Below are 14,746 nucleotides of genomic sequence, written 5' to 3' on the forward strand. Positions count from 1 at the left end.
GCAGATACACTTTTTGCCGGCTTGGAATTCTTCTTATTTTCATCCTACTTCTTCTTCTTCTTCCTCTTCATCCTCATCCTCTTCTTCTTCTTCTGAGGATGAGGATGAAGAAGAAGAAGAAGTAGGATGAAAATAAGAAGAATTCCAAGCCGGCAAAAAGTGTATCTGCAGAGCTCCTCTATTCTGCAGATACACTTAGAGGAGCTCTGCAGATACACTTTTTGCCGGCTTGGAATTCTTCTTATTTTCATCCTACTACTTCTTCTTCTTCTTCATCCTCATCCTCAGAAGAAGAAGAAGAGGATGAGGATGAAGAAGAAGAAGAAGTAGGATGAAAATAAGAAGAATTCCAAACCGGCAAAAAGTGTATCTGCAGAGCTCCGCTAAGTGTATCTGCAGAGCTCCGCTATTTCTGACAGTTCTGTGACATTCCCTCCATACAGAGGTTGAAACATTGTATCTATTTGTTTCCATTTATGGAAACAAATAGATACAATGTTTCAACCACTGTATGGAGGGAATGTCACAGAACTGTCAGAAATAGCCTATTTCTGACAGTTCTGTGACATTCACTCCATACAGCGGTTTCAACCGAAATAGGCTATTTCTGACAGGCGGTTTCAACCGAAATAGGCGGTTTCAACCGAAATAGGCTATTTCTGACAGTTCTGTGACATTCCCTCCATACAGCGGTTGAAACATTGTATCTATTTGTTTCCATAAATGGAAACAAATAGATACAATGTTTCAACCGCTGTATGGAGGGAATGTCACAGAACTGTCAGAAATAGCGGAGCTCTGCAGATACACTTAGCGGAGCTCTGCAGATAGATACAGCGGTTGAAACATAGGCTATGTTTCAACCGCTGTATGGAGTGAATGTCAGAGAACTGTCAGAAATAGCCTATTTCTGACAGTTCTCTGACATTCACTCCATACAGCGGTTGAAACATAGCCTATGTTTCAACCGCTGTATCTATCTGCAGAGCTCCGCTATTTCTGACAGTTCTGTGACATTCCCTCCATACAGCGGTTGAAACATTGTATCTATTTGTTTCCTTCTCCTTCTTCTCATCCTTCTCCTTCTTCTCATCCTTCTCCTTCTCCTTCTTCTCATCCTTCTTCTCATCCTTCTCCTTCTTCTCATCCTTCTCCTTCTCCTTCTTCTCATCCTTCTCCTTCTTCTCATCCTTCTCCTTCTCCTTCTTCTCATCCTTCTCCTTCTCCTTCTTCTCATCCTTCTCCTTCTCCTTCTTCTCATCCTTCTCCATCTTCTCATCCTTCTCCTTCTCCTTCTTCTCATCCTTCTCCTTCTCCTTCTTCTCATCCTTCTCCTTCTCCTTCTTCTCATCCTTCTCCATCTTCTCATCCTTCTCCTTCTCCTTCTTCTCATCCTTCTCCTTCTCCTTCTTCTCATCCTTCTCCTTCTTCTCATCCTTCTCCTTCTTCTCATCCTTCTCCTTCTCCTTCTTCTCATCCTTCTCCTTCTCCTTCTTCTCATCCTTCTCCTTCTCCATCTTCTCATCCTTCTCCTTCTCCATCTTCTCATCCTTCTCCTTCTCCTTCTTCTCATCCTTCTCCTTCTTCTCATCCTTCTCCTTCTCCTTCTTCTCATCCTTCTCCTTCTCCTTCTCATCCTTCTCCTTCTCCTTGTCCTTCCTCATCTCCAAGGGCATTTAAATTAAAGGTACAGTGTTCTGCACTAATTTAAAGGCTCTCTGAAGCCTAGAAACCCTTTTAATAAGTTAAATTCGTAGCGAATTAATTCGCATCGAATCGAATTTCTTCCTCAAATTCGGCGAATCAGCCGAATCGAATTTTTGAATAATTCGCTCATCTCTAGTGACAACCTATCACGTTGCCACGCTTGAATTCACTGAGCTCACTGAGAGAGATTCATCCTTTGATAAATGTTTGTAGAAGCAGTCTGCATGCCTAGGTACTTGATTTTATACACCTGTGGCCATGGAGGTGATTGGAACACCTGAATCTAATGACTTGGAGGGGTGTCCCAATACTTTTGGCAATACAGTTTATCTACATCTCATACAGAATAAAGATTGTTTTAGCAACGTGGCTTCTTTCTATTACATACAAATTTAGACGCTTCCAGCTTTTTAATTTAAATTTTGGAGTTTTTAGGAAATAGCGTTTGATTCAACAACTTAGAATGTAAACGTTATTGTAGGCAAAGCTTGGATCTTCAATGGTTTAGCTAAATAAAGTCCTTCCAGATTAAAGTATAACCCTGATGATGATAACATCTATCTTCCCTTCTTTTATTCTTAAGTTGGTAAAGAGTGAATATAAATGTATTTTATATTTACTTTTATAAACTAATTTCAATACTGTGGATTTAGTATGCCTTTTATCATTTGTTAACCAAGAATACCCACAGAACATCTGCCTATGTGACACATTCATAAAGCTGTTTTGTTTTAAAGATGCCTTACAAAATGTTGGCTTTGCTTTGTTTGCTCTCTGTCATATGTATGTCATAGGAATTAGAACACAGACACACAGCTGCACTAATGGGACTTGTGACTCCTGAAAAAAAGAAAAGCCTCAGTAATAATATATGTGAATTTCAGTCCGTGACCACCTGCATGCGTCATGGAGACGGGAAGAAGCCCTTAAATGTTTAATAAACTTGTTCTTTGTCTCCCTTTTGTATGGGATGCTATTAATAACTAAACTGGCAGGACCGTATCGCTTCCTCGTTACTATAGCATCAACTAGTGTAGCATCTCTCCCAATATCAGGGACACATGACAACCAAATGGGATCATTGTCACTTCTCAGAATTCTAGGGCACTGACTGGGCACGTGTACAATATTAGATGGGTCTTTTCTTCTTTCAGTTTCCCTAGAAAATCATTTGTAAACAGTGTACCTTTGTTTTATTTTAGAAATGGGAAGTTTAGCACAGTCAGTCCTATAGTGTTGCTGCATAAGACTTAGTCGTTTTGAGCTTCACATGTGAAAATAGGTTGCTTGGGTTTACTGCTATCCTGCACAGCTGTCAGCTTCCCCTCCAGATAGAAGATCACTGATGTGAGATCCACTGCTCCATCTACTACTGGGATAATTACACTTGTCATAACCTGTGCTCTATTCAAACATCTCATTTGAAAGTCACAGAGAAGTCACTTTTTAATTCAATAAGTGGAAGCTTGGAAGTGTTGGGGACGTAGATCTGGCTTTTGTTGACATGAGCTGGTGAAACTTTGAACCATTTTTCCAACGGAACGGGCAAAGCTGGTTCTGGATGAGAGAAAGTAAGGATGAGTGGTCTGCAGTAGAGTTGACGCCATAACCATATACAATGCCTTTCCAAGCACTCAGTTCATTCAAGGAAAAAATCCTGAATCCTGGAAAGGAGGAGGCAAAGAATAACATCAGTGACTCACTGGGGCACCTGCAAAGGTAAGGAAAACTTTTTTACATCTTTTATTTTCTCTCTATTTTCCAGATTGGTGCTTCTCAGCCCTAGTCCTTGATGGTTTCCATCAGGTTCTGCTTTCCTGGTCTCCTTATAGGTTTCCAATCTAAATATTGGGGAAGGTTCTTTAAAAAGCTATTAATTCATTTAGCTGGGTAACTACCTGAAAGCTTAGATCCCAGGACTTACTGGTGTCCACTGAGAAGTTAAATGGAGAAACACTTTTCTGGAAAAGCAGTGCATTCCAGCCTGATGCAGATCCTGTTGTCCAGACATACAGGTATAAGAACAATTGTATTCATTAGAATGATTATTTAGGTATATACTGAATTTAATATTTGATTACCTTTATGTCAAACTGTATTATACATGAATCTTTTGCACATTATTTTTATTATAGGTAGTTATGAATTCAGTGGTTATTTTCTAAATTAATTATTGAATGAATGCCCAAATGAAATAATGGATACCCCAAATGCCTTTTGTATAAGTGAATGTGTATACACAAGTACACACAGCAGTTATACTGAAAACAATAATAAAAAAGCAGGAAAAAGACAAGAAAAAAATTAGTAATAATTTTGTTTTAAGGATTAGAATTTCAGCAGTTTGTCAAATGAAAGGGTCAGTCCATCCAAAAGTGACTTTTCAATACAAAGAGAATAGTGGCCTCTCACCCGGTAGCTATTTGGGACTTTGGTAGTAAGATCTCTCTACCATAGTCCTCATTTCTTTTCCTGCCCACTTTGGACTCTCACTGTTCCTGCTGAACCATGGGTATTCCTAGTATTTCTGTTGCTTTTCTTCTTAATACAAAACATACCCAACAGAAAGAGCTGGACCACCTTAAAATGGGATCAGATTTAGAAACTCAATAATAAGGATTTTACCTCTGGGGTCCATGAACCCTGAGACATAAGAAACCACTAGATGTGTTAATTCATCCCAGCATCTACCTAAAACTGAAATATCAATTATGGATAGACTGCCCCATTAACGGTTTATGGTTTATTTCATCTTGCATATTAAAAGCCTGTATCAGTGTACTTCTTAAACAGGTTTATTGAAGAGTTTTAATTCTTCTCACATGTTCTATTTTTTCCATTTTATATTAAATAGAGTAAGCATTTTATATACACATTCACTAACAGGTTATTGTTTTACATTATAAAAGAGCAGTACAATTACTACATTTACCCTTTCTATGGAGGGAAAGAAAAGAACATATGTTTATTGTGTTTCAAACAAAAACACATAAAATAATATTTTTCAGCACCAAGCAAATAATACTGTTAGCTTCAACATGGGATTTAATACTGTCAGTTAAATGTCCAAGTATATTAAAAACAAAAAGATTCACAAACAATTGTTTTAGGTTACTTTGATCACAAAGGAGCCTTTTTTTTTAATTAAAACTTTATGGTTTATTGTGTATTAAACTATAAGTTTTACCCTGTGTGTACTTCTTTTTTTTGAGAGTTCTAGTAATAAAGATTTTGTTGTGTGTTATACAGACCATTTGATCAGTGAAGACCCATACACAAGGAATATATACTCACTGTATACACCATGCTTTTGACTGTGTTTATTGTCACATCCACATTACTTGCATGATAAGAGCTGAAACATATTTAAGATATAACAAAATTTGATATGCGACTCTGTTTTTAACATTTGTGTGCTATATGCTGTAAAAACATTAGTATGTCTCCATTAACAACTCGATTAAAAATAAATGACTCTTTTTTTTGGATCTGTATGACAGCTGAGATATGTGAATACTGTGTGCTGTAAGTGGGGAAATATTGTACACTATTGTATTGCTTTTTAGTTCTTTATTGTACATCCAGCATTTATATACGTAGTGCACTGGGTGTACGTTATATGACACAGCATAGAGTAACTTCTCTAAAATACAAGATATAAAGGTATTGTCAATGGCAGGGATCCTCAAATGTTCAGTATGAGGGGCACATTGTATGTTTTGCAAATAATTGCAGGCTTAAAAAAATCAATTATGTAAATGAATGAATAAAATTTAAATAAATAAATACATTTTATTTGAAGCTTTTTTCCACATGATATTCAGAGCAACAGAGAAAGAATTTTAGTAAAACAAAGCAACAAAATTCCAAATTAACTTGAGCCATTAATAAAGGTTGATGTATATATTTTGAATTATAAAAATATAAATTTAGTCTGCTCCTTACTCATCAGACTCCCTTTAAATCAGGGTCTCTGTCAGATTTCCCCCTCACGATCAGGGGCGGACTGACCATTTGGAAACTCGGGCACTGCCCGAGGGCCCGGGGTCAGTAGGGGGCCCCATGAGATGCCCCTGGTACCTTTTTCATAGGCTTTTTTGAGTTTGGCCAAGGACACAGGGGCCCCATGATCCCCTATTGCCCGGGGCCCCATGAGTTGTCAGTCCGCCCCTGCTCACGATAAATCCCTATAACTGCCCCCTCTACATCAAGGTCCCCATCAGAGTCTTACATTGCTTCAGAGTATGTCTTACTTCAGAGTTCCCCTTTCATCAAAGCCCCCTTATATTGATGTTCAGATCTCAGTTCTCCCTTGCGTCAGGCTCCCCAGCAGAGTCCCCATTTTAAATCATGGTCCCCATTAGATTCCCTCTTTACATCACAGTTTTTCTAACATCAGAGTTACCCTTTCATCAGAGTCTCCCTTTACATCAGGGTCCCCTTCAGAGTCCTACTTACACCAGGGTCACCATGAGAGTCCCCCTTACATCAGTGTCCCCATCAGAGCCCCTCATACATTAGTGTCCCCATCAGAGTTCCCCCTTACATCAGTATGTCCATCAGAGTCCCCCTTATCTCTGTTTACAAAGCAGTGTAGCAGCAGGGTGGGAGCCAGAAGGTGGAGCAAGTGTGAACAGAGGAAATTCTGTCCTCCCGTGAATGCTGGGGCAAGCACATCATTGGTTTCTAAGATGCTGGTGGTCCTTGGACCGACACAGTGCAGAGGGTAGAGGTAACCCGTGCTCTTGCACTAGACACTTAGTGGGGGTCCATGGTGCTGTTGGGGGGGGGAGTAGAGACTGTAAACATTAGCTAATGGGGTGGGAGGGGGGCTGTGCACAATAGCTACAGGCTGGATAAAATCTTGGAGCGGGTAAAAAAAAAATATTGGATGGAGCCGTAGTTTGGAGACCCCTGGTCTATGGCATATCACCTTAGATTTATTGAAATACATGCAAACTCTTTTAAAGTGGTATTAAACCCCAAATACAAAATTTAATATATTGCACCTTACCAAGTAGTAGATGTTGTGGCTGCGTTTGGTTTCTTTTTTAAGCTTTTTTCCCTTCCATTTTCACCTGGTGATCTGGCTAGTAACACATTTCCTGTATTATCAGGATGAATGAGCATGGGGGCAACATTATCAGTCTGGGAGCAGGGTTATGTTAAATGTATTAGCAGATTTCAATACACTAACAAACTGAAGACAAACTCCTGCTAATACTTTATAATCAGTTATAGGAAACAGATTTTTTCTTTTTGGGGTAAAAAGAGGAAGAGAGCTTGTTCTTTTTAAAAACAACAGACTTACTGGCCAGGCCACCAAGTGAAAATAGAAGAAAGCAAGCCTAAAAAAGGAAAATTAATGCAGCCATCACATCTATGAATTGGTAAACTGCAATATATTAAATGTTGACTTTCGTGTTTAATACTGCTTTAAAGGATCCTTTTATCAATGTTTTCACTCAAGATTCACACAACTTTTATTCAAGAGCCACACATATTTCTAGTTAAATTCTATGAGATTTGAATTAAAAGTGTGAATGAACCTTGGTTAAAAACGTTGATAACTAGACAGTGTAGAGCACGCATCTATATTTGGTAGTACAGACTACTCTACATATACCTTAAAGTGGTTGAAAAGGCTCAGCATTTTTTTTTCTTAAAGTATAAACATGGTATACTTATCTGCTCTGTATAATGGTTTTGCAAAGAGCAACTCTGAACCTCCTCTTCTGGGGACCCCCACTGGTGCTCTTGGCTCCTCCTCCTCTGTGTCTACCACCATAGCAAGCCACTTTCTATGGGGGCAGACATGCGGGCTCGCTTCTGAGCTTTGTGTGGCTCAGCCCCACCTCCCACTCCCGCCTCATAGGAGTTGATTGACAGCAGCAGGAGCCAATAGCTTCCTCTTCTGCCTCTGTGCTTGTGAGGAGACAGAGAGAAAGCAGCGATGATGTTCTTGGGCACAGCACTGGATTGAAAGAGGAGCCAAGTAAGTATTTAGGATGGGGGGGGGAAGCCGAAACTGGAATGTTTTTACCTTAATGCATAACCCATATGCCTATAGAACCACTTTAAAGTGCATCTATTGCCAAAACCTTGACAGCGATTCTAGTTCTTTCCAACTCTATTCAAAACTTAAAAGAAAAAAACCACAAAAACATTTTGGCTATACATAGAGCAGTCACTAAAATGATTATATGACTTTTCATTCTGATTCTCATGTGTATCTGTTGTCTTCAGCTCATTTGAACTGAGTAATAATAATAGTAGGATTTAATACTGGGCTTATAATATGTATTAATGTCTAGATTCATCACATGATGTATACATTTTAATAATATTTTTAATAATTTAAATATTTTTTAATGTAATAATAAACACTTTGGAACGATACTAAAATTATAAAAAGGGAAAGTGCACCGTCCCCATGTACCAGCTGCAGGGGCGTGCTCTTTTCTCAAGCTTGCCATACACTCACACTCACTGCATTTTCAGCTAATTTACAATAAAGTGTTTTACAGTCTACACTCAGTGGCGCCTACTCTACCTTTCTCTCACTTTAATGTCACCCCACCATCTGCTCACGTGTACCTTCCATTTATCCCCCTCTCCACTTCATTTACCCTAAAAAAAGGTTGCCTGTTCAAGTTCTATGTTGCACCTTGAACTCACACGTGATACTTTCCCTGCCTGAGTGGCGCCTTCTCTACCTCTCTCTCTACATGTCAATTTGGAGGTCTGCTTCTGCTCCACTCTGTAAGGCCAGCCTTGAAGTGTGCACTGTTCTGGAGCCCCTGAGGATCCTCTGCCAGACTCAGCAGTGGGTTTCTCCTCTAGCCACCTCACCCTTCTCTCTTTCCCCTCAGGTGGGACTATGGACTAACCAGAGGACATTCTTTTGTGCCAACAAAATTCCATGTATGACATTAAAGTGAACCTGTGCTTTACCCTGCATGGTATTAGAATAGTAGTTCTGACAATCATGATTCCCATTCCTCAGTGTTCAAAATTGCCATTCTTTTAATTTCACTGGTAAAATTAATGACAATATACTGTTTAAATCACAAGTGTCCAACCTACGGCCCAAGACGGCTATGAATGCGGCCCAACACAAAATCGTAAACATACTTTAAAATGTTGATTTTTTTGGATAATCTTTTTTGTAAAAATTCATTTACACTTTGCAAACACATGCAGCTGAAGAAAAACTTGTCAGTGTTTCTTTACTAGAATTTTATAAGTTTTATCTTCCCAAAGAAAAATATCTCACTATTCACAATCACGCATTACTCATGTCATCAGTTTTTGGCAGCACTGATATTTATGAGAAACTATTTTCAAGGATGAAGCACACAAAGAGCAAAATTAGAACCAAAATATCTGATGAGCACCTTGAGAATTCATTGGGAATTGCTACTTCATACATTAAACTAAATATTGATGAGTTAGTTTATCAAAAACAGTGTCAAATATTGCACTAGTTTTATGTTGCCCTCTTTTGCTTTTATAAAACAAAATACAAAAAAAATACATTTTAATACTCAGGTACATTATCTCTATATCAATGATTGTTAAATTGTGATCTGCCAGACTTTTTCTACTCATCAGCTATCCTTATTGTTAGTATATTTTATGTGTGGCCCAAGAAAATTCCTCTTCTTCCAATGTGGCCCAGGAAAGTCAAAAGGTTGGACACCCCTGGTTTAAAATCTGACCTATTCAATGTAAAATGTATCCTGTTGACTGATGCAGATTAAAACAGTTTGGACAAATGATTGTAGCTTATTTTAACCACTTTTTTTTTTCTTAAGGAAAATTGATGGGAGAAATTTTGAGGAAGATAATATAGAACTGAATGAAGATGGACAGCCTGTCCAAGCCCCTACTTATACACTCCCAAGATTTGACTGTCATTGCTGTGGTTTGCCCAAGCGTTATATAATTGCCGTTATGACTGGCTTGGGTTTCTGTATCTCCTTTGGAATTAGGTGTAATCTTGGTGTAGCTATTGTCGAAATGGTAAATAACAATACTGTTTATGTTGATGGAAAGCCAGAAATTCAGGTAAGTGACAATTTCATCATTTTAAGGGACAAAATCCTTTTTTAAAATATCCATCTTGCCTAAACTCCCTGATCGAAACTGCTCAAATCTCTCCTTCCTTGCTTACCTGAGTAATCTTCCTCACCACCAGTTGCATCTGCTCAGTGGGTCCTCATAGACTTCTATGGGGCCTTCTTCTGAGACTGGAGACCAGGTAGAGAGATGTACATTCTCTGAAAGTGTACGTCACTTAAGTTATATCTGTTGCTTTAAATATGAGCTGGGCAGGCTGTAGGAATAACATGGGTTGAGGAATTAATTTGATTATGAGGATGGAAGAATTGCAGTAACTGCCAGCCACCACGACAGGTTCCCCACATTTTTGACATTCTGGTACTCATGGATTGACTTTTCTACTTCATTCAAAATTCAAACCTTTTTATGACAAGCCATAGAACATCAGCTGTGCTGGCAGCTCTGGCCATCTCCAGTCAGGAGTCTCCCTTCTTTCCTATCTTCTTCAGTCTCCTCTCCATTTGCTCTGTTCAATGCACTGGTCTCAAGCGCACTTAGGTCTTAGCACCATTAGTAAATCGACTTGACCAATTGTGATGTTATATCTTGTGCCCATTAATCTATGATGCAAGAACTGTCATTGCAAGCTCTCACTTGCTCATGGTGTGCTACAGTAATTATGCTGTACATGACTCACTCTGTGGATTTATTTTTATATACCAAAGTGTCTTCTTTTTCTGGTATTTCTTGTTGACTTTTGAGCTGTGTCTGTATTTGTGCAAAATCTAATAAAACTTTATTCTTTAAAAAAATGTGGAGACCCAGAGCTGCTAGCACATACCTTCAGATGTCTCAGTGAGAGCCCCAATTACCACATATCCCACTATGTTCTAACACACAAAGGCCTTCTCCTTACATTTCCCCCACTTGGTCTGTTCTTTCTCTGTCCAGCATCACTGGCTAGTAAGGAGGTGACAGTAGGAGTAGGGTCAGCATCCATTGTTACCATGTTGCGTCATCCCTTTTTAAATCCTGCAAAAAAACACTGAAGAACAGAAGCAGTAACTGTAATTTAGTTAGAACTTTTCCAGCCCATAAGAAAAGCTATTTTCATGGCCCAATAGAAATGTCAGTTTTAAGGGTATTGGCGATATTTTTTTCTTCTTACACTATTTAGCGGATGGAACACTTTTTGCAGTGTGCAGATGAATGGCCTTAATTAGCTGGTCTTAACACTCACATGTGCCCATACACATTATAAACTGGTCTGGAGATCCAGCAGCTGAATTATCATTCCTTATGCACAGTTAAATCTTCACTCCAACTTTTTTATGGGATTAAAAAAAGGATAAAATGGGAAAAGATTAGGAACTCTTTTAGGTTTCAAATGCTGTCAATGTCCTTGTTGAGGATTTTTTTTGTCTTTGACACTTTAAATGCTGTCTACTGTATGTCCCTATAGGGAAGATTGTACTTGTTGTTCTGTACTTTCTGGCATGTTTCAGCTGGATAGCAAGTGAGCTGACAAAGACAGAATAGCATCTCAACAGACGTTCTAAACCTCCCTCATTTTCATAGAAAATACTGATGCTTGTGTCACTATTGGGGTGGAGTTTTCATGTAAGGAACTCTAAATTGTAATACCAGTTTATCTCTGCACTGAGACAATAGCACAGGATATGAAGGAATTGAATGCTAAAGTTTTCCAATACTATAAATTGTGAAAAAGTGGAATTTAAGCCTAACACTAACTCATCTTGCAAATGCCCCCCCCCCCTTCCTCCTACCTCTCCTGCCTACCCTATGTAAACTGTGTACTTACCTTTTTAGTTTCATTCTAGTCTGGTCATGTGACCCTGCAGTTCTGGTTTCCCTGTGCCTTGGAGCACTCAGCAACAGCTGGAAATTGCGGGAGCCATGACGTCACCACGCCATTGTTAATGCTTCCTCTTCTCCCTAGCTGCTGCTCTCTGCCACAGAGCCAACTAATAAAGTATACAGATCTTTTTTTCACAGGGTGGGCAGGATGGGTAGGAGGAGGGGAGAGGGAATAGGAATAGTTAGTGTTGGGCTTCAATTACACTTCAATTGTTGTTCAGACCTATTGACATCACATTTTGCAGATTACCTTCACCTAAGTATTTTACAAATGTTACTTGTGAAACTCTGAGCCATTCACACCGGCCCTGTCCATTGTGCCGCACGTTAAAAAAAGCCCATTCATTTGTTTGGGCTGCTTAAGGCCCCACAATGGACTAAAAATTGTGTATGCACCATTTTATGAACAGATCCTTCAGATAAATTCCATACTTTTTTGACAGAAAGCTCAGTTCAGCTGGGATCCAGAAACTGTTGGCCTGATCCATGGATCATTTTTCTGGGGATACATTGTGACCCAGATTCCTGGAGGATTCATAGCAAATAAGCTTGCTGCCAATAGGTAACTATATTCAAAAACGTATTAAGACCCTTTATAGCACTTTTGTATTATAGTTGTTTTGTTAAAGCATAACATACCTATCAGTGACATAGCAAAGTTTTTTTTATGAAGCCTTGTGCCCCTTACCTTTTCAGATAAGTAATTAAAATATATAATTAAGACTGTCTTACATTTTTTCTTCTATTGGTGTGGTGTGCCAATGAAATGCGCTGAATACCTTTTTTTTGATTCTTATAGGGTATTTGGTGCTGCTATTTTTTTAACCTCAGTCCTAAATATGCTAATTCCATCAGCAGCAAACGTACATTTTGGGTGCGTTATATCAGTTCGTATTCTCCAAGGTCTAGTTGAGGTAGGTATGCTAACATATTGAGATTCTAACCCTTATCTCTCTTTTTTATGTCTACAAAATCTCTGTTTAATGTGTATTATGTCGGGTACTGTATATGTTTTCTACTATGAAAATATGATGTCCTTACCAGCATTTTAGAATTACTAACTCCTCTTATTTATTCCATTTTGGTCTTTTAAATATACTGTTACAAGAGTTTTGATATATCAGTTCAACAAGTACATTATATAAATATTGGCATCCAATAACTTCCTGTGTTCTCTGCCTATGCTGCGCGATTGTCCGTTACATTATTCCCGGCTATCTCTGTGGACTACAAAATACTTTCTCACTATGTTATGGATGTGACAAGAGGAAGAGGTGTTCTGCAACCCTAGAACACTTCCTATCCTAGGATGACAACTCTGCTCCTCCATAGATAAAATACCATGAGCAAGTTTTTTAATCCTAGGACAGAAGGTGTGTTGCTGGCAAGATCAGCAGGTAAAAAGCCTGAGAAATAAGGAAACAAATGCAGCCCCAACATCTGCAGTCTGGTAAGCTGCCATATGTTACTTTTTTCACTTTAGATCAGGGATAGGCAACCTAAGGCACATATGCCAGGGTGGGCATGCAATGAGCCAACTGGAAGACCTGAGGATCCTTGGGTCCCTGCTTGTGGCAAATACAGACCCATTGCTGTAGGTTGTAATTGGCAGCTCACTAGGCTGTCAATTGCAAACCTTGGCCTGCTGTGCTGCACCCGTGGCCCACCTACCTCCACAATATTTCAGAGAGGATAGTCTGATGTCACTGGCGATCAGGTGTCTGCCATATTTCCAATACCAGCCTGCGGCTACTTATGTCATTATGTGAAGAAGCCCACCCACCTACCCTATTCCTCCTCATAGTGAAGTGAGGTCTATGGTACACTATTGTTCACTGGCATGCCAGTTGTCTAAAACTTGTACACTTGGAAATGTTGCTGATTCCCTTTAAACCTATATGCAGTCATCTCACAGAGAGAAGTGTAATTCTTGCCATAATTAAAGTGCTTCTAAAGTTAGAAGTTAAAAAACACTAAGGTAAAAAAAACCCACCTTACTCCTTCTCCGATCCAGCGCTGTCCCAGCTGTAGCAGTGCTGCTTTTTCTTCCTGCTTCCACAGGACACACTGAGAGCGCTTCTGCTGCTGTCATTCAAATCCTGTGAAGGAAGAGCGGAGACACACAGAACAGCGCTGTGTGTGTCTATGGATGGGTGTCCCCACAGCACACTTTGAGGGGGCACTCAGAGGAGAGGAGGAGTGGACAGCGCTGGTAGGGAACTGAAGATGAAAAGGTAAACCACCACCCTGCAATATCTTTGCAAACAGCAGGTAAATATTACATCTTTTCATTTTAATTAAAAAAATGAAAGGTTCGTATCACTTTAAACTTTGAGGAGTTATTATATCAGGATCTTTTTCCTGCAGAAAAATTCATATGGTTTCACTGTATGAGCACTGGAGCTCAGCATAGAAAACAAATAGATCTGAAGTGCTACAATTCTGATGGACAGAACTCTCACATTGTGTCACCATTGACGTGGGCAGTCCTTAGACCTGCTGTGCTGCACTCAAGCTGCCCTATCAATATCTGGACATTGAGAAGATTTAAAAGAATATCCAGACATGCTGCAACTTCTTCTAAAACTCAGTTGGCTCCTCATTGGCCCCTGCAAGACTTGGATACTCAGCTATAGTAATAAATGTACAGTTTCCACCAATTTAGATATATACACGCATGACTAAATGTGTTAAAGTTAGTTGAAATGGATTGATGGATTTATTTTAATTACTGAGCAGTAAATTATGCTCTTGTATACTTCAATCTTCCCTGCTACTTACATTACAAGTATAATGATAGGTGGGGTTTGGGCTCAGGCTACTGTAGACAATAAATATATATATATATACACACACACACATATACACCCAATACATCCACATACTCATTTGCTTCAAAATGTGGCATTTGGCACACTTTTTTAAGGCACTCTGAATGGCAATCAGAGCACCTCTCACTTAATAAAATGGTTGCCTTACAGTCCTGTTCACACTGTTGTCTTTGCTTAAAAAAGATATCCCATGATACTTTCTTGGTGCTTCAAAGCATCTTCAAAACCTACATAGAAGTCTTTCAAACTGCTTGCTAACAGCACCT

The 14,746-nt window shown here is 39.1% G+C and overlaps 1 protein-coding gene across 1 annotated transcript in view; it reads left to right on the plus strand.

Moving 5' to 3' along the window:
- Positions 1 to 2,786: 2,786 nt before the first annotated feature.
- SLC17A8 (solute carrier family 17 member 8) overlaps positions 2,787 to 14,746 on the plus strand; it is a 33,730-nt gene continuing 21,770 nt past the window's right edge. Inside the window, exons 1-4 of the mRNA XM_089694200.1 lie at positions 2,787 to 3,426; positions 9,525 to 9,777; positions 12,093 to 12,211; positions 12,449 to 12,563. Coding sequence (XP_089550326.1) covers positions 3,326 to 3,426; positions 9,525 to 9,777; positions 12,093 to 12,211; positions 12,449 to 12,563 — 588 coding nt within the window. The 5' untranslated portion in view covers positions 2,787 to 3,325. The remainder of the gene's footprint in view (positions 3,427 to 9,524; positions 9,778 to 12,092; positions 12,212 to 12,448; positions 12,564 to 14,746) is intronic.

The sequence above is a fragment of the Staurois parvus genome, unplaced genomic scaffold (assembly GCF_062004578.1).
Source record: "Staurois parvus isolate SC_StPar_1 unplaced genomic scaffold, SC_StPar_1.0 ptg000025l, whole genome shotgun sequence".
Taxonomy (NCBI): Eukaryota; Metazoa; Chordata; class Amphibia; order Anura; family Ranidae; genus Staurois; species Staurois parvus.